The sequence below is a fragment of the Pipistrellus kuhlii genome, unplaced genomic scaffold (assembly GCF_014108245.1).
Source record: "Pipistrellus kuhlii isolate mPipKuh1 unplaced genomic scaffold, mPipKuh1.p scaffold_m20_p_1, whole genome shotgun sequence".
NCBI lineage: Eukaryota > Metazoa > Chordata > Mammalia > Chiroptera > Vespertilionidae > Pipistrellus > Pipistrellus kuhlii.
In genome coordinates, this window is record NW_023425404.1 from 154,746,381 (window position 1) to 154,764,683 (window position 18,303).

Genomic DNA, 18,303 nt, shown 5'->3' on the forward strand with positions numbered 1-18,303 from the left:
CTAGGATCCTCGCTCATGTGCGCCCCCTGGAGGAAGCCGGTATTTCGGCCGTGTTTTCCATCTGGAGGCTCAGGGCTCAGGAGGCAGAGGCCATAGGGAAAAGAACTGGTTGAGTTGGGGTCCCACACCAATGCCCAGTGCAGGAGAGGAAAGAAAATCAGGGTCTGGCCAGAAAAAAAGGGCAGCGAATGTCTAGCAATCAAAACCCCACTGTAGCTACCCCCTACGTGCAAACGCACACGTGTTTTAACAGGACGGCCTCTGTCAGGTTTTGTCTGTGTTCCTTGTGAATATATTTTGGGAACAAACCATAACCCAGAGTTCACTGGCTTTGATGCCCCCGTCAAGATGACCCTTGACCACTGCATTTTTTAAATTGTGGGGGGGAAAGAAGAGAATGACAGATTTTCGGAAGCTTCTATTCTGGGCCTTATTTCCTCACATTACAAACCTGGAGCATTCGTCTCTCGATTTCACAGGATCAGTGCTGGCATGCAGTCTCTGTTGCTGATGGTTCTGTTGGGAATAGTGTGTTGGACATAGCTTTGATACTGACAGAAGGGGGGCATCTTGCGTTTTTAAAGTAGTGATTGTTTTCAAACAAAATCTCTTCCTTCCTTCCAGGGAAATCAGAAACAAAGCGGATATTCAGTTTGGCGATAATGGAACAACAATATCAGCCGTCAGCAACAAAGCCTATGTTTTTGTACAAAACCTATCTGTTGGAGATGCTCAAAGTGACTTAATTAGAACACTAAATATTCCTGCAGTGGTGAGTTAGCATTTTAAGTACTATTATTGTGGATTTTAGAGGAAAGGTAAAAGCTAACGTAAGGCTATTATGGCTTTACAGTTAGGAGCTAAGTTATGCTAATATATATATATATATATATATATATATATATATATATATATATATGTATGTATATATATATTCATATAGAAGAAGAAAAATATGTTTTCCCTTGCCCTTCTTTAAAGTTTATTTTACACAGTTTTCTGAGGTCTTTCAAACAAGGTCTTTTCAAAAAGCGACGGAAGGCAAATTTTAGGGTTTCTTTTCACAATTTCTTGCCGTGTGTTCAGGATCAGCACTTGTACAAATAATTTATGCCTCTAGGATTTTTTTTAAGTAGCTAATAATTTTTTTAAATTGTTTTTATTGATTTCAGAGAGAGGAAGGGAGAGAAAGAGATAGAAGCATCAATGAGAGCGAATCATTGGTCAGCTGCCTCCTGCACACACACCCTACTGCAGCCCGGGCATGTGCCCTGACCTGGAATCCAACTGTGACCTCTTGGTTTCACAGGTTGATGTTCAACCACTGAGCCATACCTGGCGGGCGAGTAGCTGATAATTTTAAAAATATTTATTTGCCCCTTGTTTTGGTTCAGAAACTAGCAATAGAATTTGCATACCATCTCTTAGATTTCTGCCTACGATTTTTAAGTTCTCAAAATACATATTTATTTTATTTTTTTAAAATATATTTTATTGATTTTTTACAGAGAGGAAGGAAGAGAGATAGAGAGCTAGGAACGTCAATGAGAGAGAAACATGGAGCAGCTGCCTCTTGCACACCCCCTACTGGGGATGTGCCCGCAACCAATGTACATGCCCTTGACCGGAATCGAACCTGGGACCCTTTAGTCCGCAGACCGACGCTCTACCGCTGAGCCAAACTGGCCTCTGCTCAAAATACATATTGACTGTTTTCCCCCATTCCAAATAGTAGAGGAACTGGGCTATTGATCACAGCCTGGAGTGATTTCAGTGGGCTCTGATTATACTGGTAATTCCATCTAATAACAATACATGTGACACCAGAAAACGTTCCTGTTCACCTGCACTGACCCCCTCTGAGGCTCCCACACTCACTTCTAGGTGACCACTCATGGTGGACCCAGGGCCTAGGAAACTTTGCATCCCAGATCTGGCCCTGCCCTGCCCCTGGTGGAGTTTATAAGGAGGGCCCCAGCCTCTGGCCAGAGCAGGAGGAAGATGGCGCCACCTTGTGGCCACAGATGCCAATGTCATTACAGGAGCTTTTCTCTTTCCTCCCGCTGTGTGGGGATGACAGGGTGGCCATGGGGATGTTGAGATCACAGTTAAAAATGTTCCCGCTGAGAAAGGGTAGTAACAGAGGGGTTTTATTCTTGTACACAGAGCCAGAGGGGGGTTCGTGGGCTAATTTTTCAGCTGTTTCATTTCAGCCTTTAAGTTTCCAGCTCCCTTAGCTGAAGGCTCGGTAGGTAGGAGAGGGGGTGGGTGTGCTGTTCTCTGAATCTGCCTGTGCTCCCCAGACCGCCATGGAGTGGGCACAGCAAGGCATCATCCAGAGGATCATCCGGGCCCTGCTGAAGGCTTACCGGCAGGAGTTCTTTGTGACGCGCACGGTCCACGAGTTGCTCTGGGGCTACAAGGATGAGATCTTGTCCCTCATCCACCCTTTCAAACCTGACATCCCTCCCTATTTTGGCTTGTACTATGGGGTAAGTGATTTTATTTTATTTTTTTTCCTGAGCCTCTTTGTTCAGCTGAGGGGGTTACTTCATCTGAAGCCAGACTTCATCTTCACTTTGAGTTTCTTCTAGGAGACCAAAACGGCCCAGAATTCTAGGTGTCTTGTACAGTATGTAAAAAATGATGTGTTTTAGTCGGGCTGGGGATGGGGGGAGTACAGGCTGGGGGGGGAATCTTCTCCCATGACGTGCTGCCAGTGCTGACTGTGAATGAGTGTAGCTGTGAAAACATAGAGTGTCCCCCAAAAATGTATACACACTTTGAATAGTTATTAATTCCAATGATTCTTTCTTTTTAGATTTAATCCATTGGAGTTAATAATTATTCAGTGTGTATGCATTTCTGGGGACTCCCTGTACATAGTGTGGCTGAACCATCAATTAGGTGCGATCTTTCAACCCATCATACACTTCCATGTTCAATGCCACGTCTCATCTGATGGTTTGGGCCTCTACCAGGCCCCTTCGCGGAAAGCCCTCTGCCATCGCTCAGATTCCGTGGATTCCCCACATTCAGAAAAAACAACACAGAAAAACTTAGAATCAGAGGGCCTAGATTTGCATTTTGACTTCTTTATTTGCTGGGTATGGGACTTTTCTGAACCTCAGTTTCATCATTCCTAACTTGAGGTTAGCAGTGACCACACTTCAAAGGTTGGCTTGAAATGGCTAAGAGAGAAGTCCATAAAAGTGCTTTTCAAATTATGGGTTCATTACAATACACACTTCAGGAACCATTGTTTGTTTGTTTGTTTGTGAATCCTCACCTCAGGATATCTTTCCCATTGCTCTTTCAGAGAGAGAGGAAGAGAGGCAGGAAGGGGAGAGAGAGAAAGAGAGAAAGAAACATCAATGTGAGACACATCGACTGGTTGCCTCCGGCATGCACCCCGAAGGGGGTTGGGAGTGGGGGGCTCGGGGCTGGGAATGAACTGCAACCCAGGTATGTGCTCTTGACCAGGAATCGAACCTGCGACCATTTGGTGTGTGGGCCAACACGCTAACCACTGAACACACCAGCCATGGCAGGAACCATTATTCTTTTCTCCTTCGTGAATGGCTCAAAAAAATGGCTCTGAATTAATGTGAATGACTGGTTTTTGTTTTGGAGCCAAATAAACTCTGTAGCGTTGTTGGAAAAAAGAAAAAGAAGAAGAAAAAGAAAGATAATATTCTTATTTAGGTTTTCATCTGCTCTGGCCAAATACTAACTCTTTAGTAGTCTGTGGAGTTCTGTATCTGCCCAATCCTGGCCTCAAACCTTTCCTCAATCCTGGGGTTTCTGCCAACAGTTGCCTCTGCTGCCTGTTCACCTGCTCACCCTTAGTTAACACCATCAAACACTTTTCCTTCAGAGACTTTAATGTGGAAACAACGAACAGTTAGTGGGGGGAGGTCCGGCAGGGGGTCAGGGTGTGAGAATAAGTAGGATCAGGTGAACTCACAGAGCTCCTGAGAAAGAGGGCAATGGTTCACTGTCAGATACTCTTGTTTGCTATTGCAAGGCCAATCAGCATATCTGTACCTGCTGATTTTAGGGGACCTCTGTTCTCCTTGATATAAGAGAGTTCAAGCGGCTCCCACTGAGCACGTATTCTCTGATGTATGAAATGCTAGTTGCTGAGAAGTATCTTTGAGACGTCAGGCAGCCTAGCCAATTCTACCAGGAGGACGGATGCTGCTGATGTGAATGTTGTAGTCACATCCTCAGAACGTTTCTCCGCCTCCTGCAGAGATGTGTTCCTTGTACCCGCCTCACATCCCCACCACAGTAACACAAAACCTACTGGTCCTTGCTATCCTCAAAGTCAAGTTCTGGTGAGAGACAGGGAAGCATCACATTCAGGGTGTGGTTCCTGGACAGGTAACAGCCGGGAAGAACCCTTTTTTAGTTTTTTTTTTAGTTACTCTGAGACATTTAAACATGTAACCACTTAGCCACATCTGAGTTAAGTGGAGGAGTTCAAGAAGCAACATACATGCATTTTTAAAATTGGTGGTTCAGCATTTTTTGACACGGGGCATTTGAATTTTCAACCAAGTTATAATGTTCACACCGCTGCTCTTAAACAAGAGTCCTGCCTCATTTCTTAAAGTCACGTAAATTTCATATATGGAACATGACATGGCCATGATGTACGTGGACCATGTTGATATATTAACAGAGTTGGCAAAATAAAGTTAAGTGACAAAAAAGACCCCAAGTAGGCAAAACAAACAAAAACAAAAACAAACCAAGAAAAGAGACTTCACTGAGAGTGTGGTGCTTTCTAAGGCATGCAGCTGAATGACAGGAAAAAAGAGTTCAGCCTCAGTGAACACAGAAGTGCCAAAAGAAGCAAGAAACTGTGGTGAGTTTTTGTTCTTCCAGTTAGCAAAGTTTAACAAAAGCCATTTGGGGAGCTAAACTGATTTACACTGCAACTTCCACCACTTTCCAGCTGGGTGACCTTGTACAACTTGATAATATGTATCAAACGGCTTAAAAAACGTTCCTGTTCATTTATCTAGTAATTTTACTTTTAGCGGTCTGTTTAGAAAACAAAAGTACTGAAAATTTTGTTAGGCATAAATATAATATATTCTTACAACATTATTTATAGTAGCAAAAATACCTCAAAACTAAATATCCAACAATGGGAGAATGGTTAAGTAAATTATTTCCATATAATGTCATGGAGTCATTAAATTATAAAGAATTTTGATAACATGGGAAATAAATTTTATGTGTAAGTAAAAAATTTGCATATATATGCAATTGTAGGTATATATAAAATTGTGTAAATATAAATGTACATATTACATATATTACATATAAATATATCTTAGTTCTATAAACATATCTTGTGTAGAAAAAAGACTGAAAACAGACCAAATACTAATTGTAGTTCCCATTAGTTGAGAGGATGATGATTGGGATATTTTTATACATCATTCTGTATTTTCTAGTAAGAATTTATTACTTTTATAGCCAGAATATTCTATTTTGTTTATAATCAGGACAAAACCCCATTTTAAAAAGAAAGCAGGCCACGGGTACTTGGCCTCAGTTTATTAACCCCGAAGCCATCTGTGTTAAGACCCCAAAAATATATCTACGACAAAACTTGAAACAGCTGAGAGCGATGGAAATAGAAGAGTCTGGTTATTTTGCTATTTTTAATACACTGTAAAGTGCCTGCCACAGGACAAGCATTTAATAGTAAACGTTTAAGAGAACGAAACAGTTGTGACATAGTTTTAGGAGTTAGCACCATGAGGGCAGCAGCTTCTGGTTTTTTTTGTTTGTTTGTTTGTTTTGTTTTGTTTTAAATATATTTTTTTGATTTTCCACAGAGAGGAAGGAAGAGGGACAGAGAGCCAGAAACGTCAATGAGAGAGAAACATTGATCAGCTGCCTCCTGCACACCCCCTGCCGGGGAGGTGCCCGCAACCAACGTACATGCCCCTGACCGGAATCGAACCTGGGACCCCTCAGTCCGCAGAACGACCGCTCTACCACTGAGCCAAAGGGGCCTTGGCAGCAGCTTCTGTTTTGTTCACTGATCCAGCTCAAGTGCCTGGAGTACTTTTGCCATTTCAAAGTGTACAATTCAGTGGTCGTTAGCATATTCACAAGATTTTGCCATTATCACTACCTTCTAATTCTAGAACATTTTTATCACCCTCTCCACAAAAACCACATTCCCATTAGCAGTCACTTCCATTTCCCCTTCCCCCTAGCAACCACTTTCTTTCTGTCTTTCTGGAATCCATGGTTTGTTTTTGTTTTTTTGAAGTTCAAAGGTTGGCATCGTTTCTTGTTTTCTATTTTGCTTTTGTAAAGAAAGATAAGGTTTTGTGGGGTTTGTTTTTGAAACAAAACCTAAGTAAGCCCCCTCCCTGCCCAGCCTGCCTCCTGCCCCTATGAGGTGCTGGATTGCCTAGTCCTGAGTGAAGGGCGGGCTGGCCTGGGCCACAGAGGAGGGGAAGGGAGGGGATGAGAGGGAGGGAAGCAGGTTCTCTGTGTGGGAGCTTCCTCAGAGCCAGAGAGGAAGGGGATTTGGGACTCAGTGTGGCTTTATTAGGCAAAAAGTAAAATTAACATCTTGACACACATGTGCACTATACAGATGGAGTCCAAGGGGCACCACCTCTGAGTTGGAACCATCTCTGGCAGTTAGACATTCCTATGCAAGTTTGACATTCATATAAATGAAGTCATACAATATAAGATCTTTCCTTTGGCTTCTTTTATTTAGTATAAAGTTTACAAGATCCATCCATGTTGTAGCATGTATCAGCACTTCATTCCTTTTTGTGGCCAAGTAATATTCCATTGTATGGATATACCGCACTTCGTTTATCCATTCAGCAGTTAATGGGTATTTGAGTTATTTTTACTTTTTGGCTATTGTGAATTATACTGCTATGAACAACTGTATACAAATTTTTTACGAACATTGAATATTTACCTTAAAATGGAATTCTTTTGGGTAGTATGTACATAGGAGTGAGATTTCGGGGATCGTGTAGTAATTCTGGGTTCAGAAGTTCCTCCCTCTGTTCTCTAGTTCGGGTTCAGTCTCATGTAGCAATTAGGCTCACCTAGCGCAGTTTCATGAAGATTAAATTTGTTAGTTACTGATCAGTCAGGGTTCACCAGAGAAAGAGAATCAAAGAGAGATATATATCTATTTTTATATCTATATTTAGAAATATTTATTAACCCTCATTCAAGGATATTTTTCCACTGACTTTTAGAGAGAGTTGAAGGGAGAAGGGAGGGAGAAGAGAGGGAGAGGGAGAGGGAGAGGGAGAGGGAGAGGGAGAGGGAGAGGGAGAGGGAGAGGGAGAGGGAGAGGGAGAGGGAGAGGGAGAGGGAGAGGGAGAGGGAGAGGGAGAGGGAGAGACACACATGGATTGGTTGCCTTCCACACTTGTCCAGACTGGGCTGGAGATCAAACCAACCCTTTATCTAGGCTAGTGTTTAACCAAACAACTGGGCACCATAGCCCATCCAAGTTGACACAAAGTTAACCATCATGTTACTTTAAATAATCATATCCACTTATTTTCAGAAAAATGGGACTAATGATGGAGACTATGTTTTTCTAACTGGAGAAGACAATTACCTTAACTTTTCAAAGATTGTGGAATGGAATGGAAAAACGTAAGTCTAATGATTCATCAGTGTAATTATTTTTTCAATTTTTATTTAAACTGAATGTCCACTTCCATATTATTTTTTAAAAAAATGTTTTAACACTGTCATTTTGGGGATGAAAAATCCATAAGCATGTAAAATATACATATTATTTTTATTATTTTTTTAAAACGTATTTTATTGATTTTTATTTATTTATTTATTTATTTACAGAGAGGAAGATAGAGGGATAGGGAGTTAGAAACATCGATGAGAGAGAATAATCAATCAGCTGCCTCTTGCACACCCCCTACTTGGGATGTGCCTGCAACCAAGGTACATGCCCTTGACCGGAATCGAACCTGGACCTTTCAGTCCGCAGGCTGATGCTCTATCCATTGAGCCAAACCGGTTTCGGCAAATATACTTATTATTTTAAAAATCGAGATTGGGATAACGCACCTGACAAACTGAACGTCGGTGGTGGGAGATCACTCTCCCACGTGGCGGTCATGTGCAGCTGCAGCACCGATACTTCCCAAACCACTGCTTGTTCTGTGGGGAATGGAGGACGTTCTCTTTTTAATTTAATTTAATGATTGCGGATTGTTTGTGTTATTTCTTTAATTTTTGTTAATTTTTTAAATCCTCACCTGAGGATATATTTATTGATTTTAGAGAGAGGAATGGGGAGGAAGGGAAAGGGGGAGAAGGAGAGGGAAAGAGAGAGGGAGAAGGAGAAGGAGGGGAGTGGGAGAGGGAGAAGGAAAAGGAGAGGGAGAGGGAGAGAAAGAGAGAGAGAGAGATCCATGGGAGAGGAAAACATTGACAGGCTGCCTCCTGTACCCGCCCTGAATGGGGATGGAATCCACGACCTAGGGACGTGCCCTGACCAGGAACCAAACCCACAGCCTCTTGGTGTACGGGACGATGCTCCTACCAACTGGGGCTGTATTATTTTTTTAAAAGATGAAACATTTGTGTTCAGGATGACAGTATTTAAAAAATATGTTTATGTTAATATTTATAACATAAACAAATTACTTCCAAAAAGGAGCCAATGTTACCTATAAAACGAGGCAATTGCTTAAAGGGAGAGAAATTAGAAACCTTTGAAAGAAAACAAGGCTCTTCTCCAGGGACTGAGATAAGAGGGGTTCTGTTCTTGAACTTTAAATTTATTTCTAAGCTTCCCAGAAATACAGGCAAGAAAACTGGTGTGGAATATGGGAAAACTTTCTATAGTATCTTCATAATATCAAACTGTTTTTAAATTAAAAGTTAATTTAAATTAAAGAAATTGCATACATAACCATATTTGTAAGCATGCACACACACACACACACACACACACACACACACACACAAGACTCCTGAAAGAATATATAAGAAACTGGTAACAGTGACTTGCCGAGGGGGATCTAGATGACTGGGGCACTGGGTTGGAAGGGAAATTTACTTGTAGCGGAAACCGGTTTGGCTCAATGGATAGAGCCTCGGCTTGAGGACTGAAAGATCCCGGGTTCGATTCCGGTCAAAGGCATGTACCTTGGTTGTGGGCACATCCCCAGTAGGGGGTGTGCAAGAGGCAGCTGATTGATGACTCTCTCATCGATGTTTCTAACTCTCTATTTCTCTCCCTTCCTCTCTGTACAAAATCAATAAAATATATTTTTTTTAAAAAAGGAAATTTACTTGTAAACAAGATATAGCTGGTTTTTGTTTTAAACCCATTCTGTATTTTTTTTAGTCTTTTAATAAAATAATTTAATCCTTTCATGTGTGTGTTATAATTACATATATAATGCTATCTTATTTAATATATTTGGTCTTATTTTTTTCTGGTTTATGTCCATTTTATTCTTAGATTTTTATGATTCATATTGAACAATATTTTTTCTAACAAAATCTAAAGCGATCTATTGTCTTTTTTTTCTCCTTCCAAATAGGACAATAACCTTACTAATTTCTTAAAACACACACACAAACACACACACACACACACTATTATCCTTGTCTATTACTTATTTTACCTTCTTAGGAAGACCAATATAATTTAAAAGTTGATTTTTATGGTAAATACATAATTAAATGCCAACATATTTTATTGCCCTATTTTTTTTTTTCTTCCTCAAATCTTCCTCTGGGTTTAGTTTCTTGCTGAAGAGTATCTATTCATACAGTGGTGCCAACCAGAGGCAGTTTTGGTGTGTTCTGACATAGTTTTGGTGTCACAACTGGGAGGCGATACTGGTATCTACTGGTAGAAACCTGGGATGTTGCTAAACATCCTACAATGTACAGGCTCAAACAGCAATAGGGTTAATAGGTTAAGAAACCTCTTTAAGAAAGGATCTATGGGTGGCAGACTTTCTTAGTCTTCACATATTTTAAAATGTCTAAACTTCACTCTCGGTCTTAAATGACTAGTTAGGTATAGAATTGTAGGCCGACAATTCAAAACTATGAAGACATTACTCCATTGACTTGGATGTCTGTCTCTTTCCTTGGTCTTTTGCACTTTGACTCAACATATCCAGATTTGAATTTATTTGTATTTATCCTGTTTGGCCCTTGGGATATACTTTCAATTCAAGGCCTCTTATCTTTTTTAAATTTTGAAAAACTTCCAGAAATTATCTCTTCACTTACTGCTTCTCTGTAATTTGCTCTGTATGCTCCCACCCCCCACCCCCAACCCCAAAGGAAAAACAACAACTATTAAACATTTATTGGAGCTTCTCTATCTATTCTCTGTATTTTAATCCTCTCATTTTTAATTTTTCTGAGCTTGTCTATATATATAAAAGGCTAAGTGACTGACTGTACATACATCCAACTGTACATTGACCGTCTGACCAGCCTGTACATATGATGCACACTGGCAATTTAAAAATAAATGTTGACTTGCACGTGTGTGATACATATAAAGCTTTCGCTGGTGCCAATTGCACTCGTGTTTTAATTTTATAATACTATATTATATGCACTATTTTGACATGTAATTTTTTTCAGTAATTATTGCACGAATCTTTCTTCTAATTAATTTCCTTTCAATGTTCACAAATCTGTGCACCAGGCCACTAGTATTTGTATATATTCCTTAGGACTATCTTCCAATTAACCAACTGTCTCTTATTACCCAAGAGAAGCTCCCCATTAATTTGGGACAGAAGCCTGTTCCAAGGGGAGACAGAGTTAATGCTCTGTCATGAATATTAAGAGGTGAACATAACTGTCCAGAGCTTGTCTGTCAGGCTATTAATAATGCTAAAGTAGATCATTGTTGTAAGTAAATGGATATTTCTAAACTTCTATGTAGGATACCCTTTATCAGGAAAGAAAAAGGGATTTTTGGCTTCTGACTCTGTCAGAATTGGTCTAAGGGTCAGGAGCCTATTTTCCCCATCTTGATTCAATCCCTCACCAATATCACCCTTGTGTCACATGTGAATGAGATTCTGTGGATAGCCAGCTCCTTCTAGTGGAGTCTTGAAAAGTCCTGATCAGCCAAAACCGGTTTGGCTCAGTGGATAGAGCATTGGTCTGCGGACTGAAAGGTCCCAGGTTCGATTCTGGTCAAGGGCATGTACATTGGTTGTGGGCACATCCCTGGTGTGGGGTGTATAGGAGGCAGCTGGTCGATGTCTCTCTCTCATCGATGTTTCTAGCCTGTAAAAAAATCGATAAAATATATTAAAAAAAGAAAGAAAGAAAAGTCCTGGTCTTTTAAAGAAAAAAAACAAAGCCCTAAAATCAAATTTGATCCCCTTGACTCTTTCTTGTGCTTATCAATCACAGGTCACTTAGCTGGTGGACAACAGACAAATGCAATATGATTAATGGGACAGACGGTGATACTTTCCACCCACTAATAACAAAAGATGAAGTCCTTTATGTCTTTCCATCTGATTTTTGCAGGTAAGGACTTTAAAAATACCGTTGACTGCAAGACCACCAAAAGCGTGAGGAATAAATGTAGCTATACTTACCAGGCATGGATATTCATGTTTAATCCCTGATAAATGATGATGGCATTTTGAAAGACAGTGTGGAGCAGTGGTTTGCAGCATGGGCTTCAGAGCCTGACTGCATTGGTTCAAATACCAGCTCTGCCCCTCACAGCTGTGTGGCCTGGGGAAAGTTACTGAGTGACTCTGCCTCACTCTCCTCATTTGTAAGTAAGGCTAACAATAGTTGCCTACCTTGAGAGTTGTTATGAGGACAAATTAATTACTGTGAGTAAAATACTTAGCCCAGGGTTTGTCACACAGTAAATAAAATTAAGTGTTAGCTATTAATGAATATGATATCCAAGCATGAAATTTGACCTGATCTTTATCCAGTCACAGATAATCTCTACCTAAAAGATAAATAAATCATACTGGTTTTCCATAATTTAGAGTTTATAGGTATTTGCTAAGCTGTAACCTTGCCATTGGTCATACCTATTCTCACTCACCCTGTAATCTCTCCCTCTCTCCCGCCAGCTCCTTCTCTACAAATGAACATGATTAAGACTTTGTGGGAAGAGGGGCACCCTGCTCCACACCCTGATCCCCATCTCCCACTGGGCCCACAGCCTCCAGTTCCTCTCCCGCTCACTCTTTCAAGGCTTTTTATGAAACTCCTCTAAGTCGCAAATGACCTGGTCACATTTCATGACACTGTTGATTCACTTTTCTCAAGAACTGCTGTTCTTTGAGTGTTCCATATTTCACATAATTGCACCACCTACGCAATCAGCCCTGCCAGGGGCACTGGGACACTGTAAATATCCCTCCTCTCTTGCATTTAGCTGGTCACCAAATGCTCTCTGCTCCTCCTCAGAAACAGCTCTTGCATTCATCCTCACCTCTCCACCCCGCTATCTGTGCCATGGTTTAGACCAGCGATTTTCCAACCTTTTTTTAATCTCATGACACACATAAACTAACTACTAAAATTCCATGACACACACAAAATATATTTTTTGCCCATCTGACAAAAAAAAAGAAAAAGAAAAAGGGTATAATTTTGATTCATTCAAACCAGATGGTTATTGTGGTGTTGGCTGTTGTCATTTTTTTATTTGATAATCTAAGGGAAAAGAGGTCAGTGCCCCTGACTAAACAGTCAGGTGTTACATGTTTTATAAATTCTGTCAGCACACTGGCTGAAAATCGCTGGTTTAGACCCATTCCAGCTGGCTGCTCCATTTAATAAATAATTGTGGAAGGAACGAAGGAATTAAAAATGCATTGGTGTACAATGAATGAAACAAGGGAACCTACAAGGGCAGTAGGGTTCTTGTTTTTTTTAAAGATTCGGCACAGAGGAAACACATTCTTATCTGGAAAAACCACTTTGAAGAACCATTTGACAATGTTTAGTAAAGCCAAAGACATGTTAAGTCCCTAATTCTGCACTTCTGTCCTACCTACATAGATTCCCCAGCTTGAATATGAAAAAATAAATAAATAAATATTTAAATATATAAATTAAAAAAAGACTTTATAAAAAAATAAAGTCTTTGTTAATTTGAGAGGGGGTGAGGAAGGAAAGGGGGAGAGAGAGAAAGAGAAACATCGATAAATGTTCTGTCTATGTCTCTTTGTGTGTGGAGATATATATATCTCCACACACAAAGAGACATAGACAGAAACATTCATCAGAGGGAGATAGAAACATCAATGAGAAAGAGAGAATCGTTGATCAGCTGCCTCCTCCACCCCCCTACTGGGGGAGCTATGAGGAGGGGGGGGAACATGTGCCCTGACTGGTTCATAGGTTGACATTCAACCACTGAGTCACGCTGGCCAGGCCAAACAAATGCTATTTTCACTTTTCACCTTTTCCCATAAAAGCAAACATCCTCTTCCGATTTCTTTTGGTTAGCAAAAACAAGTACCAGTGTAGGCCTCCGGTAGAAGTAAAGTTGCATAAAGCAAACCTCTGAAATTCGGGGTTATACCTGTACTCAAGTCAAACATGAGGGTGGTTAGTATTTCAGGGGACCTCTGAACCTCCATTCACAACTGAGGCAGAGATGTGTTGACCTCCACTGAAATCGATGATGGGCAAAATATGACACTGTTTTCATTGGGGAGAAATGCATATAATAATAGCATGTGTTCTAGTCAAGTATCCGTCTAAGGGGGCACTTGTCCAGGCCACGCTCTGGCGTTGCCTCTGTCTCCCTTGCTTCCCTTTCTCCGCTTCTGCTTCCCCCACACTGGCACGTGTCCCTGCTGGTCTAGACCACACATTTCTTTTCATGTGAGTTTCCATTCTAAATGTCATCTTTAAAAAAATAAGTAAAGTCTTGCTGAAACCGGTTTGGCTTAGTGGATAGAGCATCAGCCTGGAGACTGAAGGGTCCCAGGTTCGATTCCGGTCAAGGGCATGTACCTTGGTTGTGGGCACATCCCCAGTAGGGGGTGTGCAAGAGGCAGCTGATAGATGACTCTCTAAAATATATTTTTAAAAAATAAAGTCTTTGTTAATTTGAGTGGGGGTGAGGAAGGAAAGGGGGAGAGAGAGAAAGAGAAACATCGATATGAGAGAGAAACATCAATCAGTTGTTTTCCACATACACCCCTACTGGGGATTGAACCCTCAACCCGGGCGTGTGCCTTGACTGGGAATTAAACCAGCAACCTTTCCGTGCACCGGATGACACTCAGCCAGCTGAGCCACACCAGCCAGGGCCTAAATGTCACCTTAATTTTCCACCACAGATTTCTTTTCATGGCTTTGGTAGGATACTCCCACAGTTGTACCTCTTACACATCTTCCTCCACAGCGCATCTCCTGCGTTATCGCACAGCGAGGGATGGAGCTCCTTCCCAGCTGCCTTTTGCATCTTCACTTTTCACTTACCCCCTCGGCGCTTGGCTGTGTTGGACCTGAGAACTGCCGCTGACGAATTGACTCAGGCCAGATTGCGCTGACTGCAGCCCACACTGACTTTTGTTCTTCCTAACAGGTCAGTGCATATCACGTTCAGTGACTATGAGAGTGTGCAGGGACTGCCCGCCTTTCGGTTCACGGTGCCTGACGAAATATTAGCCAATACCTCCGAGAACGCCGGCTTCTGCATACCCACGGGAAACTGCCTGGGCTCGGGAGTTCTGAATGTCAGCATCTGCAAGAATGGTAAGAGGTGGCACGACTCCGAGTGTCTGGGATGCAGGATCGGTGTTCTCCAACAAAGAGCATCGTCAGCCCCGCAGGGAGGACGGTTCTGACCTGTCGAGAACAGCGTTTCATAACCTGGCTATAGAATGGTGTAAAAAAAAAAAAAAAAAAAAAAAAAAAAAGATAAAATGATTGGCTTCCCTGTAATGGTTTTTACTGGCAGCAGTTTAGACGTCTTAATAATAGCTCGTGTCTACTAGCACGGACGAGTCCCAGTCACTGCTTTATATACTTTATGAATTTACATATAGTTAATACATGAGAAGCATTACCTGATAGCGCGTTCAAAGCAGTGTCAAAAGAGGGAGTGGAGAACTCGGTAATGAGAAAGCACTGATCTTGGTAAAGAGTCTCAATGACTTCAAAGCGAATTTCTCAGTTTTTCTTAACGTCTGAGCTACTCCGCTCCTTTCCATGAATGACTCAGTGGTACAACTGACAAAATAATTGTCTTCATCCCGAGGACAGCATAGTAACAATCATATGCTGCATAATTAGTTACGATACCTTTGCCAGAGAGATATCCAGTGGGCTTTTTTTATAAATGCGGAAACCAGGGGTCAGAGAGGGAACTTGGTTTTTATCAGATCCTTCTCTCCCAGCAAGTCCTTGTTGGCACTAGGGTCTTATAAACTATAAACATCCTGTGCTGCTTCTCTACAGTTCCTCTGGAAAAATGTGGTAAGCCCTTTCTCCCGAATAAAGTCGTCCTTTTCTCCCGGATAAAGGAACATGCTAACTTTTGTCCTCTTGTCCAGTTAGTTTGAAAGGCTCTTTTCGGGATAAGCCTGAAGCCAGCAGTAACCTCCCTACTGTGCCTGATGGGGCAGTGCCTCCCAAACCCGGCCTGGCACCAGGGTTATCTGAGAACCATTAAACGTCTCTGTCCATCGCCCAGAATCTGTATTTTAACCCGCCCTCCCGGTGATCCTCTCGAAGGTGATGCCCGTGTGTTTGGGAAGCACTGTGCCAGGGGTCACAGCTCCCCTCGCCTGGAGATAGACTGAAGGGGAATGCGAACGAGTGTCTGCTCTGACCTGTCCCGCTGTCTTACCGGCTGAACAGTGCCCTGTCCGCTCAGCCCATATGCCTCTGGCTGCGGGCATAAGTGTGGATGCATTTTTGTTTTGTTAACGGTTCTGCTACCTCAAGAAGTTGATAGCTGAATAAACAGGGATATCCTACTTTGCAACAGTCAAACCGCTTGCTACAAAATTTTTCCCCTCTTGCCTCTTGGGTATTAATTAGCAAATGTGGGCAAAATGTTACGGCTCCAGGGTTGCCCTCCAGTGTTTTGAATCCTAGGGTAACAATTTGGACAGTGGGATGAGTTCTGGAGTCGGGCAGGTGTGGGTTTGAGTCCTGTTCTGCTTTTTGGCCAGTTGGCCCAGTTGACGAAGAAGGGTTCCAGATCCCAGTGTTCTCATTCATAAAAAAGAGGGTGATTATAACTTCCTTAAGCTTGTGAGAAGGTCAGAGATAAAAGAGGTAAAACACGTTAAGACAGTGTTTGGCCCTTAGCAAACCCTCAGTAGAGTTTTAAAAGTATGTTTTAAAGGTGACTGTAGGTCACAAAGAAGGGAATTATGGCTTTGCAAAATTATTAATAGTAAAGAGCAAAACACTTGTGTATGTGACAGATGATGTGTATGTTGAGCTATGGGGCTGGTGGATGTGTAAACAGAATGAAATTACTAGCTAATAAGCTAATTTCTTCAAAAAACATATTTACTAGAAGTAATTAGAGGGGCCCTCTCTCCTCCTCAATAGCAAAATCTAGAATAGGTTTTCTTTAATAATCGTTTCCCTAGTTCTTCTTTAAAATGAAAATGACTAGGAAAGCCAAACACACACACACCCCCCTCTCCCTCAATCAGAGTCTTCCTGTGGGCAGAACTCGATTTAGTCTGAGGCTGGGCAGGTGTCAGGACCAAGCACAGTCTTAAAACATTCTGCATCAACAGATGCTGGAGAACAAAGCCTATCTTAGATAAAGTAAAAGCAGAAAAGCCAAAAAAAAAAAAAATGTCATTTACTGGTAGAGAATTGTAGTTGAAACGGGGTTTTAAGTGCTCTGAGCTAAAATAAAGCACCCATTATTCAAACAGAATTCTACCTCTATCACCTGGTAGCTGGATGTCCCTAGCTAAATTTTGTCTCTTCTCTGAACCACACTTTCCTCAAATGCAGAATGAATATTTCTAACTTCATAGGGCTGCTGGGAACATTAATTAAAATAAATGTGTATAAAGCATTTACTTTTATAGGATGAATGTTTATTAAAGAATAATTTAGCTGGGATTTCCGTACATATTGTGGAATAAAGTATTGAAATGTCAGGAAATGGAGTATAAACCCCGAAGGAGGAGGTGTAGAATAGAACTTTAGCCTGCCCTCTCCAACTCAAGCTTACTTATGTGTAGCCTTTTACCCCTTAGCAACCAGTTTTGTGGTCAGAAACTATATTTATCATAGCCTTTTGGGAACCACATCATTCATTCCTATTTCCTTAAAATGCAGGTGCACCTATTATTTTATCCTTCCCACACTTCTACCAAGCAGATCAGAGTTTCGTGTCTGCCATAGATGGCATGCATCCAAACAAGGACCATCACGAGACGTTTGTGGACATTAATCCTGTGAGTAAACACCTCCTTCTGGTAAAAGACCATACTTTTCATTTTGCCTGTTCGGTGGCCATGGTTTTGTCCTTAGCTCTCTTAAGTCTACTGTCTCCCTTTCATATACAACCAAATATAGAAAACTCAGCTCAGTGCAGTGTAATGGGTAGCCTCCTATTCTTCCATTTGGAAGGCTGAACTCTGTGCACCTAATGTACAGAAACACTAGCAAACCTGCATTAACAAAACAGCAACAGTGAAAGTTCCCTCCCTGAAAACAACTGAGATTGGACCCAGGTAACCTGGTCAGCCTTCTGTCACCTGCCTTGGACCTCAACATACATACATTTCTCCCATGGGGGCACAGATCAGCAAGATTGGAGACATTCCTCTGTCTACTGCCAAAAACGTTTTGGTTAAAATTTAAATACAGCGTGTTCCCCCGAAATGTATACAAATAGCGATGAATGCCAATGGGTTAAATCTGAAAAAAGAAGCATTGGTTGAGCTATCAGCTGTTAGAATGTATACATTTTGGGGGGACACCTTGTGTATATATATTAGCTTCAGTCACTTTTGGCAAACCTCTTCCTTTGAGAGCTTATTCTATACTATTCATTTAAAAGGCATCAGGTATGCACTTTAATCCTATATGCATAGAAGAGAAGAAAGAAAACCATAAAAGGATATGTGTATCGTTTCACTGTATGACTGCCTGCTGCAAAGCCAAACTCGCGAGAAAGGCGCTGATGCTGAAGGAAAGAGGTTTATTCAAGTGCCATGACCTGCGAGCATGGTGGACTCCTGTCTCAAAGACCATCCCTCCTTCCAGCTCAAGCCTGGGTTCTTACAGGAA

General features: G+C 41.5%; 1 protein-coding gene across 2 annotated transcripts in view; it reads left to right on the forward strand.

The window, feature by feature from the left end:
- SCARB2 (scavenger receptor class B member 2) overlaps positions 1–18,303 on the forward strand; it is an 84,731-nt gene that overhangs the window by 28,636 nt on the left and 37,792 nt on the right. For both annotated transcript variants that reach the window (XR_006739740.1, XM_036413139.2), the window contains exons 3-8: positions 625–772; positions 2,304–2,492; positions 7,583–7,674; positions 11,449–11,568; positions 14,615–14,784; positions 17,347–17,465. Coding sequence is in view for 1 of the 2 variants with exons in the window: in XM_036413139.2 (XP_036269032.1) it covers positions 625–772; positions 2,304–2,492; positions 7,583–7,674; positions 11,449–11,568; positions 14,615–14,784; positions 17,347–17,465 (838 nt within the window). In the remaining variant the exon portion in view is untranslated. The remainder of the gene's footprint in view (positions 1–624; positions 773–2,303; positions 2,493–7,582; positions 7,675–11,448; positions 11,569–14,614; positions 14,785–17,346; positions 17,466–18,303) is intronic.